The sequence below is a fragment of the Drosophila suzukii genome, chromosome X (assembly GCF_043229965.1).
Source record: "Drosophila suzukii chromosome X, CBGP_Dsuzu_IsoJpt1.0, whole genome shotgun sequence".
Lineage (NCBI taxonomy): Eukaryota > Metazoa > Arthropoda > Insecta > Diptera > Drosophilidae > Drosophila > Drosophila suzukii.
In genome coordinates, this window is record NC_092084.1 from 91427 (window position 1) to 107762 (window position 16336).

Sequence of the window (16336 nt, forward strand, 5' to 3'; positions counted from 1 at the left end):
TAAACGAGTGTCCAAATTTGAGTCAATTTTCATGTTTGATTTATTTATTTATTTAATGGCGCTCAAAATGGGAATGCAAAACTGCACTTCAATAATCCATAACTTGAGTAATTGGATACCGATTTAGAGGTGTGATATTTCTATGAGTTTGTGCTTAAATTCCCTAATAATCTACATCAAAATATTTTTCTTAAGCGAGGGTCAATATTTGAGCCCATTATCATGTTCAATTTTTCCGTAAATCCAATGGCGCTCAAAATGGGAACTCAAAACTGCACTTCTATAATCCATAACTTGAGTAATTGGATACCGATTTAGAAAAGTAATACCTCTATGAGTTTTTGCTTAAATTCACTAATAATCTACATTAAAATATTTCTTTTAAACGAGTGTCCAAATTTGAGTCAATTTTCATGTTTGATTTATTTATTTATTTAATGGCGCTCAGAATGGGGACCCAAAACTGCACTTCTATAATCCATAACTTGAGTAATTGGATACCGATTTCGAAGTGTGATACCTCTATGAGTTTGTGCTTAAATTCCGTAATAATCTACATTAAAATATATCTCTTAAGCGAGGGTCAAAATTTGAGCCCATTTCCATGTTCAACTTTTCCGAATTTCCAATAGCTTATAGAATGGGAACTCAATACTGCACTTCTAAAACCCATAACTTGAATATTTGGATTCCGATTTCGAAGTGTGATACCTCTATGAGTGTGTGCTTAAATTCCCTAATAATCTGCATTAAAATATTTCCTTTAAAAGAAGGTCCAAATTTGAGCCTATTTTCATGTTAAATTTTTCCGTGAATCCAATGGCTCATAGAGTGGGATCACAATACTGTACTTCTGTAACCCATAACTTGAGTAATTGGATACCGATTTAGAAGTGTGATACCTCTATCAGTTTGTGACTAAATTGCCTAATAAACTACAATAAAATGTTTATTTTCAACGATGGTCAAAATTTAAGCCCCTTTTTGATGTTACATTTTCCGTAACACCAATGGCGCTCAAAATGGGAATGCAAAACTGCACTTCTATAATCCATAACTTGAGTAATTGGATACCGATTTAGAGGTGTGATACCTCTATGAGTTTGTGCTTAAATTCCCTAAAAATCTACATTAAAATATTTTTCTTAAGCGAGGGTCAGAATTTGAGCCCATTTCCATATAAAATTATTCCGAATTTCCAATGGCTTATAGGATGGGATCACAATACTGCACTTCTATAATCCATAACCTGAGTAATTGGATATTGATTTAGAAGTGTGATACCTCTATGAGTTTGTGGTGTTCCCTAATATTATACATTAAAATATTTCCTTTAAACGAGGGTCAAAATTTGAGCCCATTATCATGTTCAATTTTTCCGTAATGCAAAGGCGCTCAAAATGGGAACCCAAAACTGCACTTCTATAATCCATAACTTGAATAATTGGATACCGATTTAGAGGTGTGATACCTCTATGAGTTTGTGCTTAAATTCCCTAATAATCTACATTAAAATATTTATTTTAAATGAGGGTCAATATTTGAGCCCATTATCATGTTCAATTTTTCCGTAAATCCAATGGCGCTCAAAATGGGAACCCAACTCTGCACTTCTATAATCCATAACTTGAGTAATTGGATACCGATTTAGAGGTGTGATACCTCTATGAGTTTGTGCTTAAATTCCCTAATAATCTACATTAAAATATTTATTCTAAATGAGGGTCAATATTTGAGCCCATTATCATGTTCAATTTTTCCGTAAATCCAATGGCGCTCAAAATGGGAACCCAACTCTGCACTTCTATAATCCATAACTTGAGTAATTGGATACCGATTTAGAGGTGTGATACCTCTATGAGTTTGTGCTTAAATTCCCTAATAATCTACATTAAAATATTTATTTTAAATGAGGGTCAATATTTGAGCCCATTATCATGTTCAATTTTTCCGTAAATCCAATGGCGCTCAGAATGGGAACCCAAAACTACACTTCTATAACCCATAACTTGAGTAATTGGATACCGATTTATAAGTGTGATACTTCTATGAGTTTGTGCTTAAATTCCCTAATAATCTACATCAAAATATTTTTCTTAAGCGAGGGTCAATATTTGAGCCCATTATCATGTTCAATTTTTCCGTAAATCCAATGGCGCTCAAAATGGGAACTCAAAACTGCACTTCTATAATCCATAACTTGAGTAATTGGATACCGATTTAGAAAAGTAATACCTCTATGAGTTTTTGCTTAAATTCACTAATAATCTACATTAAAATATTTCTTTTAAACGAGTGTCCAAATTTGAGTCAATTTTCATGTTTGATTTATTTATTTATTTAATGGCGCTCAGAATGGGGACCCAAAACTGCACTTCTATAATCCATAACTTGAGTAATTGGATACCGATTTCGAAGTGTGATACCTCTATGAGTTTGTGCTTAAATTCCGTAATAATCTACATTAAAATATATCTCTTAAGCGAGGGTCAAAATTTGAGCCCATTTCCATGTTCAACTTTTCCGAATTTCCAATAGCTTATAGAATGGGAACTCAATACTGCACTTCTAAAACCCATAACTTGAATATTTGGATTCCGATTTCGAAGTGTGATACCTCTATGAGTGTGTGCTTAAATTCCCTAATAATCTGCATTAAAATATTTCCTTTAAAAGAAGGTCCAAATTTGAGCCTATTTTCATGTTAAATTTTTCCGTGAATCCAATGGCTCATAGAGTGGGATCACAATACTGTACTTCTGTAACCCATAACTTGAGTAATTGGATACCGATTTAGAAGTGTGATACCTCTATCAGTTTGTGACTAAATTGCCTAATAAACTACAATAAAATGTTTATTTTCAACGATGGTCAAAATTTAAGCCCCTTTTTGATGTTACATTTTCCGTAACACCAATGGCGCTCAAAATGGGAATGCAAAACTGCACTTCTATAATCCATAACTTGAGTAATTGGATACCGATTTAGAGGTGTGATACCTCTATGAGTTTGTGCTTAAATTCCCTAAAAATCTACATTAAAATATTTTTCTTAAGCGAGGGTCAGAATTTGAGCCCATTTCCATATAAAACAAGGAAGAACGCTATAGTCGAGTACCTCGACTATCAGATACCCGTTACTCAGCTATATGGAGATATGCAATCAGCAAAGCGAGATTAAAATGCGCCACCTACCGGAGGTATACAGATTTAAGCGTTATGGGCGTTAGAGTGGGCGTGGCAAATTTATTTTTGGATCAATCGATAGGTATTGACGACACCAATACATTTCAGTTAAATTGTGGGCGTCACAGGTTTTCGCGGTTTGTGGGCGTTAAAGTGGGCGTGGCAAACTTTTTTTTAGGTCAATCGATAGGTATTGGTGAGAACAATACATTTCAGTTAAAATTTTTATTCTAGCATCAAAACTGTAGGAGCCACAGTTTTGGGCGGTTTGTGGGCGTTAGAGTGGGCGTGGCACTGTGCTGAAACAAACTTGCGCTGCGTAAGAAGCTCAGGAATCTGCACACCAAATCTCAATAGCCTAGCTCCCATAGTTTCCGAGATCTCAGCGTTCATCCGGACGGACAGACAGACGGACAGACGGACAGACGGACAGACGGACAGACGGACAGACGGACAGACGGACATGGCTAGATCGACTCGGCTAGTGATCCTGATCAAGAATATATATACTTTGTGGGGTCGGAAACGCTTCCTTCTGCCTGTTACATACTTTCCGACGAATCTAGTATACCCTTTTACTCTACGAGTAACGGGTATAATTATTCCGAATTTCCAATGGCTTATAGGATGGGATCACAATACTGCACTTCTATAATCCATAACCTGAGTAATTGGATATTGATTTAGAAGTGTGATACCTCTATGAGTTTGTGGTGTTCCCTAATATTATACATTAAAATATTTCCTTTAAACGAGGGTCAAAATTCGAGCCCATTATCATGTTCAATTTTTCCGTAATGCAAAGGCGCTCAAAATGGGAACCCAAAACTGCACTTCTATAATCCATAACTTGAGTAATTGGATACCGATTTAGAGGTGTGATACCTCTATGAGTTTGTGCTTAAATTCCCTAATAATCTACATTAAAATATTTATTTTAAATGAGGGTCAATATTTGAGCCCATTATCATGTTCAATTTTTCCGTAAATCCAATGGCGCTCAAAATGGGAACCCAACTCTGCACTTCTATAATCCATAACTTGAGTAATTGGATACCGATTTTGAAGTGTGATACCTCTATGAGTTTGTGCTTAAATTCCGTAATAATCTACATTAAAATATTTCTCTTAAACGAGGGTCGAAATTTGAGGCCATTTCCATGTTCAATTTTTCTTAATTCCAATGGCGCTCAGAATGGGAACCCAAAACTACACTTCTATAACCCATAACTTGAGTAATTGGATACCGATTTATAAGTGTGATACTTCTATGAGTTTGTGCTTAAATTCCCTAATAATCTACATTAAAATATTTCGTTTTAACGAGGGTCAAAATTTGACCCCATTATCATGTTCAATTTTTCCGTAAATCCAATGGCGCTCAAAATGGGAACCCAACTCTGCACTTCTATAATCCATAACTTGAGTAATTGGATACCGATTTAGAGGTGTGATACCTCTATGAGTTTGTGCTTAAATTCCCTAATAATCTACATTAAAATATTTCTCTTAAACGAGGGTCGAAATTTGAGGCCATTTCCATGTTCAATTTTTCTTAATTCCAATGGCGCTCAGAATGGGAACCCAAAACTACACTTCTATAACCCATAACTTGAGTAATTGGATACCGATTTATAAGTGTGATACTTCTATGAGTTTGTGCTTAAACTCCCTAATAATCTACATTAAAATATTTCGTTTTAACGAGGGTCAAAATTTGACCCCATTATCATGTTCAATTTTTCCGTAAATCCAATGGCGCTCAAAATGGGAACCCAACTCTGCACTTCTATAATCCATAACTTGAGTAATTGGATACCGATTTCGAAGTGTGATACCTCTATGAGTTTGTGCTTAAATTCCGTAATAATCTACATTAAAATATTTCTCTTAAACGAGGGTCAAAATTTGAGCCTATTTCCATCTTACATTTTTCCGTATTTTCAATAGCTTATAGAATGGGATCACAATACTGCACTTCTATAATCCATAACTTGAGTAATTGGATACCGATTTAGAAAAGTAATACCTCTATGAGTTTTTGCTTAAATTCACTAAAAATCTACATTAAAATATTTCTTTTAAACGAGTGTCCAAATTTGAGTCAATTTTCATGTTTGATTTATTTATTTATTTAATGGCGCTCAAAATGGGAATGCAAAACTGCACTTCAATAATCCATAACTTGAGTAATTGGATACCGATTTCAAAGTGTGATACCTCTATGAGTTTGCGCTTAAATTCCGTAATAATCTACATTAAAATATTTCTCTTAAACGAGGGTCGAAATTTGAGGCCATTTCCATGTTTAATTTTTCTTAATTCCAATGGCGCTCAGAATGGGAACCCAAAACTGCACTTCTATAACCCATAACTTGAGTAATTGGATACCGATTTATAAGAGTGATACTTCTATGAGTTTGTGCTTAAATTCCCTAATAATCTACATTAAAATATTTATTTTAAATGAGGGTCAATATTTGAGCCCATTATCATGTTCAATTTTTCCGTAAATCCAATGGCGCTCAAAATGGGAACTCAAAACTGCACTTCTATAATCCATAACTTGAGTAATTGGATACCGATTTAGAAAAGTAATACCTCTATGAGTTTTTGCTTAAATTCACTAATAATCTACATTAAAATATTTCTTTTAAACGAGTGTCAAAATTTGAGTCAATTTTCATGTTTGATTTATTTATTTATTTAATGGCGCTCAAAATGGGAATGCAAAACTGCACTTCAATAATCCATAACTTGAGTAATTGGATACCGATTTAGAGGTGTGATATTTCTATGAGTTTGTGATTAAATTCCCTAATAATCTACATCAAAATATTTTTCTTAAGCGAGGGTCAATATTTGAGCCCATTATCATGTTCAATTTTTCCGTAAATCCAATGGCGCTCAAAATGGGAACTCAAAACTGCACTTCTATAATCCATAACTTGAGTAATTGGATACCGATTTAGAAAAGTAATACCTCTATGAGTTTTTGCTTAAATTCACTAATAATCTACATTAAAATATTTCTTTTAAACGAGTGTCCAAATTTGAGTCAATTTTCATGTTTGATTTATTTATTTATTTAATGGCGCTCAGAATGGGGACCCAAAACTGCACTTCTATAATCCATAACTTGAGTAATTGGATACCGATTTCAAAGTGTGATACCTCTATGAGTTTGCGCTTAAATTCCGTAATAATCTACATTAAAATATTTCTCTTAAACGAGGGTCGAAATTTGAGGCCATTTCCATGTTCAATTTTTCTTAATTCCAATGGCGCTCAGAATGGGAACCCAAAACTGCACTTCTATAACCCATAACTTGAGTAATTGGATACCGATTTATAAGTGTGATACTTCTATGAGTTTGTGCTTAAATTCCCTAATAAACTGCATTAAAATATTTATTTTCAAAATTTTAAACCATTTTCATGTTCATATTTTCCGTAGTTCCAATCATTGGAAAACTTATATTTCCGTTATTTGTTGTTGTCAAAAGGAAGATGGTAAATATATAAAAGAGAAAAACATTACTACAACTTAAATATAAATTTGTTATTATTAATTCTGCTTTGTATATATTTATGAATAAAAGTAAATAATGTAATCTGAAGTATATAAATCTTTTGGAACATTTTTAGCGACAGCTTCAATGTCTGACGAAGTTCCTCTGGGTCGCCTATCTCAAATCTTCGATACATTGACCAATCTACAGCAGCAGCAACACCTGCGTTCTCAAGAGCAACTGCAATCGCAGTTGCATCTTCATACACAGCAGTTGCCTGCAGAGCAGCGAAGAAGATCCGCTTCCTCATCGCCATCGCCATCGGCCAGTGTCTCTGCCTCGACTTCTGGGCGGGCCACGCCGTGTTTCGGTGTGGCCAGCCCTCTTAATACACTGCAGTACTACAGCCACTCCCAAAACTATTTGCTGCAGCCGCAAGATATTGCCAGCAGTGGCTACCTGCACACCTTTCCATCGCATTTGTATCACCACCAACATCAGCAGCACCACCACAAAGTGCACACCCTGCATCATCACAGTCAGCCTCCTTCGCTACCCACCAAGTTGGGCGGGGGCAGGGGACGAGGCTGCCTACCGGGCTCACAATCGGGTTCACAATCGGTACAGGGATCACCGCTGTTGGCCAAGAGAGCCACCTCTTTTAGCGGTCAAATACCACTGGCTCAGGGTCGTTTTGCTACCGGAGGAACTGCGTCCACACCGAGTAGTCCGAGGCTGTTGCCCCGTCGTATTCCACCTCCACCTCCCATCCCGGCCAAGCCGAAACAGGTGAAGGCGGATCAACAGCCGAAGGATCTTCCGCCAAGGGATTCGACTGCCCCGGTTCAATACAATGCAAATCCCCTCCTGGCAGCTCTGGATGCACCGGATGCTCCATGGCCACACTTTTCGACGCTCACCGAGCACCTGGACGTCCACCAGGTGAACAACTACGGACAAGCACTGCCGGAGGTGAGTTGAAGTAACTAATTTAAGTTAAAAAGACGTCTGTGTTGGACAGACGTATGTCCATCTGCCTATCAGTTATAAGTCGGAGCGGGTCCGATCGCACTCCTATATTATAAAGCTACCATAGTAATGATTTAAAAATAAATAAATAAAACCGATCGCTAAGAACGCTATGTTCTAATTTCTCTTTATATTTTCACTTACTTTGGGTTATATAATTTTTTAAGAGTTCAGTATTATTACTAAGTATAAGCAAACTTAAAAAACATTGGTGTTCTGCTAAAATGTCTCTTTATAAAAAAATACAACACCTTAATTAGTAAACAAATGAAGTGAATTTTCTCAGCTAAGCCCTTATTTATACCTATTCTGCCTTTTTTTTCCTACCTGCAGATTAATTGGCAGGAACGATGTTTGGAGTTGCAACTGGAGCTGCATCGATCCAAGAATCAGGCGGGTCGTATACGCGATATGCTGCGAGAAAAGGTGAGTAACTGATAAGGAGAGGGACCGGGTAAACGGGGAACCAGATAGCGCCCAAAGTGGGCCGCTTTGGGGTGTCTGATGATGAGCCTAAATGATTTAATAAGTAAAACACAAAGATTAATTACTGAGGGGGTGAAACTCCTGTCTTGTGCTTAATTATGATTTATGAGAGCCACGGCTTAAACATTTTACGACGTTCCACGCAATTATCATCCACACACAAACAAACACTCGAGTGGCCGGGACATTTTCCGGCCATTTTTACTATAGATAGTGATGCTGTTTCGTGTGACACATGTGGATGTGGAACAGAAGAGGGAAACCCGAATCTTGATTCTGGCTCATTATTAGTCTAATTAAGTCATTAGGCTTTTGGCCAAGAGGCGCAGTTCTAATGCAAAAACTATATGAATTATGTATTAGTCCAATGAAAATAAACTCTCCCCGTAAATTCCGTAGTGGGTTAAGCTATTACTTAGTGCCGGATACTGGATTTGGTCGTATGTGTGTTTTTGAACAACATTTTTTGTTGCATACTTTGAAGTACCGAGTTTCCTTTCACTTTCCTTTCATTAAAAGGTCATCAACAAATGTACAAAATACGGCAAAGGGAAAAAAAGGCATAACTTAATGGCTTAATATATGCAATGAATATTTGAGCTCTGTTTTATACATTTTCTATTTCCCATTTTGTTCCCTTTGTCGTATGAGTTTCGACTACCTTTCAACTTTTTAACAGCTGCAATTCAAGTGCATCATAAATTTTATATATATATATGTTGCACTAAACTTAAAATGGTCTGGACACAATTCACTGGCTTTTCAGCTCCTTTCTTGACTTCCACGCATCAAATATTTTTCGCTTTGTTGCTACTCGGCATGATACAACTAAATGAGTGGAATCGTAGCCTGGCGTTCTTTTCTTATTGAAGCTATTAAAAATGTGAGTGTAGTAATTGTTAGTTCTTCTTGTTCTTAAGAATGTTTTACTTTCCTTGGAGTTTATAAATGGTTTTATGTACTTAAACCAGCCAAGTATGTTATTATGGTTTTTAATGATTTCCTTAGTGATAAAGAAGTGTGGTCTCATTTTGTTCAAGAATTCATGTTTTTTAAAGTCTAAAACTAAGAAATCTAAAATCATGATCAATATTGGTTCCTTTTGTTCTGAAGACTTCGCGTTCACATGCAATTTGTCATGCTAGTTATCATAATCCATGTTCATGTTTAATATCCATTTTTTTTTACTTTCTTTCTAAAGTATGTCCATGTCAAGAAAGTGCCAGTTTTTCAAAATCCGAAAAATACTTATTCACAAAACAAAACTTAAATTTACAAACTGGCAACTTCTTCCTGCAGGTGATAACAACTTTTTTTTTAATAACAGCTTATGATTAACCAATTCAGTTACCGAAAATGTAGATTTTGGATTTTGGTTTTCTAATCTTTGGCCGTACGGTATAAGTTTGACCATGTCCAGGTAAAAAAAAGACAGAAAGAAGGGCGAGTTCAATCAGAAGCTTAAACCACAACATTTTGCCAGGACACGGAGAAAAAAACGGGAAGAGGCCCTTCGCCCTTGGCAACAATGTGCAGAACGTTGAAATTATGGGAAAGCATATTGCAACATTCTTGTTGGACAATAAAATTTCAGTTTATTACCAAAGCCACCCGAGAACAACAAGCGGCAGAACTAAATAAATGGATAGGAGTGAAGGGCAACCAAGGGTCTGGGTCAACCAGCACTATTGCCAAATTTCAACAAAAAAATATTGGTACATAAATGTTGCTAAAGAAGTAGATATGGAAGTCGCTGCTTGCCAATTTTTTGGCCAAGAAAGTGATGCAAATCGAGAAAAGAAAAGATAAATGTTGGATTAGACCATAATTTGTTAAAAGATTGAATCTGTCAACAAATTAAATAAAAAATTTTGAAACCATGTCAAATTCACAGTTTTTGTTCCATTTAGAGGTTAAAATATTTATGTATGTGAATCAGAAAAAAACTTGAATTGGAAAAGGTTTAAGATCCCATAACTAGCTATGTCGCACTAAGTAGCTATATTACTCTTCCGCCTTGATGCCATTTGCTGCTCACTTGGTTCTGCAATTTTTGATTGGCATATTGCAGGGATCCCTGGAGAAGAGGCTTACTTTTCTGATAAAAAAAAACCGTTAGACCAGCTGTCCATTATTGCACATTGCACATTGGATGGCCGTCAAAAGGCTAGCACCAACGCCAAAAGTGACCACATTAGAGTGCCGCCATCTGCCATAAGCTGCCATTGTTTGCCCGATGTGCCAGGCCCTCTTGACAGACCATATCACTTTCTGCGTGTTTGAAAAGCGCGTTAACGCGTTGAAAGCAGCGCTAGAGGCAAATGACCGGTTGCCTTGTCATCCATTTTAATTCTGGTCAAAACTCAAAATCTCGAAAAGGTAAACAGTCATAATTGCACAAATCGAAGTTGGTAATACTCTTAGTTAAGGGATACGTTTTTCAATTAACTGTTAATATTATATCCGGTATGTTTCACTTTTAAAAATATGATATTGTTTAGAATTTGCAATGCAATATAAAATATATATTGGTTCTTGGCAATCTCAAAGGAAAAGCCATTTAACCGGTTTTTATAAAATTCTAAAAATTTTCAAATGCAAGAACGGTGACATAAGTGGGTTCTGTTTTTCGATTAACATGAAACGTTCCACGCTACTTAAACCGTATACCTGTGCGAACTCACACTTTGACAACTGCACGGGCATCTGTCAGGATGGTGGTACTTCCGGGAAATAAAGAAACATCCAGCAGATATTCCAGTCTCAGTTTCAGTTGAATTTGCATTTGCATTATGCAAATTAAGCCTAGGAGCCCCGAAAATGAGTACTGCATTCATTTAATAGATTCAATAGTGAACTTTAAGAAATCATATGTATGATTTTGCATTCACACTGAATATTAAGTATTTGCGCGCATTGCCTGTGGTGACACAAGTAACTGTCGTTGTGCGGCGGAGGGGGATGGCAAGTTTAGACAATTTTAATTAGTTAATATATTATCATTCTTAAAAAAACTTACATTTTATTTGTCCGTCGGCGGGCGTACGATCTAGACCAATGTCGCACTTAAATTAGGTTCGGCAAACCGAGTGTTGTATACAAGTGGTGAAAGCAGACAATTACATGTGAATTACGATTGCCACATCTCTACCATTTGCGTGTTAGGTATCTATGCATTTCAATGCAGTTTATGTGTATTCAGTGTAGCCATGTAAGTTCATAGTACCGATCTTGAAAACTGTATAAATGGCTTAATTTGTATATGTATAACTTAATAACTAAATTTTACCGTTTGACATACCGAATGTTTTTCATAAAAAACAACAATTACAAAAAATTAAAAAAAGACAAACTAAACTAAACTATTCTGTAGAAAATATTACTATTTTTTAGAAAATATTTCTATTTTTAGGGTAGGAATCATTTTAGGCGAATCATTTTACGAAAAAACTATTTTATTTTTGTGATAGCGTTTCTATTTTTCAGGAAATAACTTATAGATAAAAGAAATTTTTTCTTGTTTATAGGGCGATTCTAGTTTGTGGCATCCAGTTCTTGCATTTAACAAACATTTTCTTGACTCAAGAAATATTTCCTTAACCTAAGAAAAAAAATCGGATATTATAAGGAGTTTCAGGAGCCGAGTCGCTCTAACCATGTCCGTCTGTCTGTCCCCCCACTTGATCTCTGAGATCTCGAAAACTATAAAAGCTAGGACTAAGCATACACACTACAGGGGCTAGGAATTATAGCAAGTTTGTTCCAGTGGAGTGCCATGCCCAATCTTCGTCCATGAAGAAGATTTTGTTTCAGTGAAATTGATTTGATTGATAATTACCTATCTACATTCCAATTATCATACCAATCGAAATATTATTTAAAAATTTCTGGTTCTAGGTGCAGCGCCGAGAAGAAATATTTAAGAAATTTTATTTTTTGGTAATTTTAAAAATTACCCAACTTACAAACACTGTTTCTTTTTTAAACGTTTGTTAGCTAAGTAACTTGTATCTGACAGTCGAGGTACTCGACTATAATGGTTTCTCTTCTTTTATTTATTGAAATGTAGTATAAATCCTTATTTTCTCCTTTCCTTATAACCTTTACATGAAAATACCACCATTGGCTGACCATTTTCAAATAAATTTTAATCTCCCTTGCTCTTCGCAATCAGTAATTTAAATAAAACAGACAACTAATTATAATAAAACAGATATCTGTGTTGCCATTGGAATTCAATCAATTTTTTAATTACTAAACAGCCAGTGGCAGCCGGACACCCCCAAGGGTGTGATACTGAATGCCTTTGCCTTCATGCTTAACTAAAATTTTTGACAACTTCGTGCATCAGCATAAATTGGGCATCGATGCGATGCGATAGAGGAGTGCCCGAGGGTTAGGAATTGGAACTTGGTGAAACTATTTGAGCAATTAGAAAAGGAATCTCTCGCAACCCCTTGGGCCATGTCAATAATTAGTGAACAAAAAATGCCTTGTGTTTGTGAAAGATGGGAATAAATTCAACGGCTTCTTCTCAGTTTTCCATATGTTGGGAATTCAAATTGAGTTTAAGCCACTCGCATCTGCATCCGGCCTTCATGATTTTTTTTTATTTTGAAGACACCAAGCAAGAGGAAAATGGAAGCCGACGAGAATGGCCTGCAAAATTAATGGCCATCAGTCGCATAATAAATGAAGCGTTTCTTTTTAGAACGTCTTTTTTGTCCGGCACGCCCACTACTGGAATGGGGCGTACTCGCCACAATGGACCAGGAAAGCGCACAAGAAAATGCTTTCTAAAATTTTTCTGTTTAAGACAATGTTTTTTTGTCTACTATAGAATAATGAAAGGAAACTCTGTCGCGACAAACTCGTTTTGTGTATGCAGCACACATGACACATGCTGGCCACGCTCGTTTATTCATTTGAATTATTCCCAAAAGCGTATTTAATTTTAATTAAGCATGACAATGCCTCATATGCTCTTGCTGCTGCCAAGATTACAGACGGCAAGGACAATAGTTAAGCTTATTTTCCCCCACGTTTTAACGTTGCTTTGTTTAAATACGCTGAAAAACATGCTGTCAGATAAAGATGAATACTACTCGAGTGGCGGTTAAAAACTTATTTGCTGTGTAAAAACAAGAAAGAACGCTGTAGTCGACTGCCTCGACTTTCAGATATCCGTCACTCAGATAACTAATTTTAAAACAAGACTGTGTTTTGTTTTGTTTTAGCGATTGTGGCGCTACATTGGGCGTGGTACCTGTCACATATGTAATTTCCGACGATTACAATATACCCTTTTACTTTGCGAGTAATTACTTCAATTATTAATAATTATTTTTAGATTAAAAAAAAAATTCTATGGATCCATCCTTCGATGTATTCCTTGTATTTTTCAAAGCCTATTCACCACATAGAATTTATTACTTGAATATCCATAAGTTGTGATCGACTAAAGATACGAAGATACCTTAAAAGCAAATCTGAAGTTACTCATCTTAACCATTTATTGGCAAGCATATTAATAAAATGAAGTACAAATTGTCGAACATATCTTTAATCAAAACAATAAAAGTTTTTTATTTTCAAACCTCGATTTCACAAATACCATACGTTAGGATCAAAATAAAAGTATGCAGATATGCTTATATACAAAATATATATTAACATAATTTAATGCCTATAGGCCTGCATTAAGAAAACACTCTCGAGCAGTGTTATATTAGTATATAAATAAATAATATTATTAAGGGAACTCCCTAATTTTCTGAGCTTTGTTAAAAACTTGCCTCTTCTGCTAAAGCAACATTCAATTATACATAATTATGTATTTCTCATGCTGACTTTTCGCAGCTTGAAGTCCCCTATTTTTAACTTTTCAGAGCAATAGATGTCATGTCCTCGCTGTGTCCTTTCGTTTTGATGTCCTTGTAAGCTTTCTGTTTAAGTAAATCTATCGAGCTTGCGAGTCCGACATGTTAAGCGTTCTGGCTTAATTGCTCAACAAGTTGGTCCCCAGTTGAGTTGAAGCCACAAATGTAAATAAGGGTATGAAACCAAAACGCAAAATATTTTTGCATTCAATTGGGTTCCGTATTTTTATCTTCCTCTGCGGGTAACTACGATTTTGCTACCTGAAAGGACATTTGAATAATTGACAGAGGGAGAAAAGTGTGATTTAAAGTGGTTGAATTTGCTTGCTACGACTTTAGCTGCTTAAATATCGAATGCGGTATACACACTTGAAGCGCGAGTAATTTTTTTTTCTGGCAAAATTTGATTTACGAAATGTAAATAAAAGTTAACCTTAAGTCGCAAAAATATTTTTTTTAAATATACACAAAACCTAATTAATGTTATACTTTCCACTGAATAACAGAGACAATCAAAATGTTGTCTTCCAAATGCTGGCTGGCAAAAAAGTGATTTTGAAACCGATCTTTAATCGCTCGATCCTGAAATAACCTATTCCCCCATTTGGCATTCGGTCGCACATCGCACCCGCGTCCCCTTGCAAAAAAGGTCAGCCGAAAATCAATAGCGACAACTAATGCCCGACAACCATGATGAGTGGGATGAGAGGGGCTTCCCTCTTTGGTTTGATGTTGACATGTTGTCGTCATCATCATCGCTCGCTGACGACGCCGACGTTTAATTTAAAATTCAAATGCAAACATGTTTGGCAACACGAACCGTAAACAAGGAACATAGAGGCGGGGAAAAATCCGGAGGGGAAGTGAAAAAACCCTGCAGTTGCTCCTCGTCCGTAGTCATTAAAATTCGCAGGCGGCCAAAACATGGGGCCAACTTGGTTTCTTGGTCGCTTTAATCGAACCAGAATGGCGCCTTGTTTTTGCTCCCTCCTTTTTTTTTACGTGTTTTTGTGTTGGCTTTAATGTACACAATCAGAGCAGGAAAGTGTGCTATAGGATGGCGTAGAAGGTGCTGCAAAGGGGAGGGAAGAGAAATCAGCAGGCCCGAAGCACCGAACTCACCATGGCAGCATCAGGGAATACAGGGAAATTTTGCAGCCGAGGTTTTTGGCGCTCGAAGTTAAGTTGTATTTTTTGTTTGGTTTAGTGCACACAGAAAGAAAAGAAAAGAGAATACTAAATTGGAAATAAATAATTTGTAACAGGTGATTTTAAATAAACATAAACATATTGTTTTCATGACTGCTTCAAATATTTAATAAGCTAGAGAGTGCTTTTAAACCGTTGCTGACTTAAACTAACTTTATTCCATGATTTGCTTGTGTGTAACACGCTAAAGGCTCACCCGTCGTTTAAAAAAGTCCCACCTGCAGGACCTTCGTATTTTGAACCATTATTCCCACTCGGGGAAATTGGTAAAAAGTCACCACTCGCAAGCGAACTCCCCACGCGAACACACAAACATGCGCATTCCCTGACAGCTGTTTTGCAGAGTGCGAGTGAGTAAGTGTGACTTTAGCTTTAGCTGTGTAGGTCGGTAAATCACATCCTTATATCCGTGGCATAGCACACGGCAATCAGTTTGCCTTCGACTGCGTTACGCGTTGCGTGGTCCGTGCCGAAGAGTCCGGCACTCCCTTTTCCGTTTTCCGCGTCCGTTGTGCGAAAAAGTAAAATCGGGTGCGCAATATTTTTTTTAAATTTTTTTGCAATCATAATAGATGGATGTGTTTTTTTTTGCCAACAAAATTGTTGCTTCCTCCTCTTGTTTGGCATATGAAACTTAAAATGTTTAAGCCAATAATAACATGATAAATAAAATGGCCAAAGTGAACATAGTTGGATTTGGGGGATGAATACAGTGTGTTTGGCTTTAATTTTTGCCGCATTTTCGGATGCCTTTGTTCAGCACTTTTAATTATTATTGGTGTACAAGCGGTAGATTATTCATTTGTGGAAATAAAGCAGATAAACCCCCTTTAAAAAGTGTGAAATCGGTTTAGATGTTAGTTCCTAGGAGTTTTTCCCCAAATGTATACTACTATTTGTTTTGAACTGGGTCCCCAAGTATTTACCCTCAGAAGTTTTTTATTTAATTCAATTTCATTCCTTATAATTTTATAACAGTAAAAGGGTAATTAAATTCGTAATTTGACCAAATCAAACTTGTTGCCTGCTTCCAAAT

The 16336-nt window shown here is 36.2% G+C and overlaps 1 protein-coding gene across 10 annotated transcripts in view; it reads left to right on the forward strand.

The window, feature by feature from the left end:
- The window catches only part of LOC108015121 (uncharacterized protein CG43867), a 147454-nt gene that overhangs the window by 38902 nt on the left and 92216 nt on the right, over positions 1 to 16336 (forward strand). For all 10 annotated transcript variants that reach the window (XR_010654794.2, XM_017081371.4, XM_065867880.2 and 7 more), the window contains exons 2-3: positions 6834 to 7669; positions 8060 to 8152. Coding sequence is in view for 9 of the 10 variants with exons in the window: in XM_017081371.4 (XP_016936860.3) it covers positions 6845 to 7669; positions 8060 to 8152 (918 nt within the window). In the remaining variant the exon portion in view is untranslated. The remainder of the gene's footprint in view (positions 1 to 6833; positions 7670 to 8059; positions 8153 to 16336) is intronic.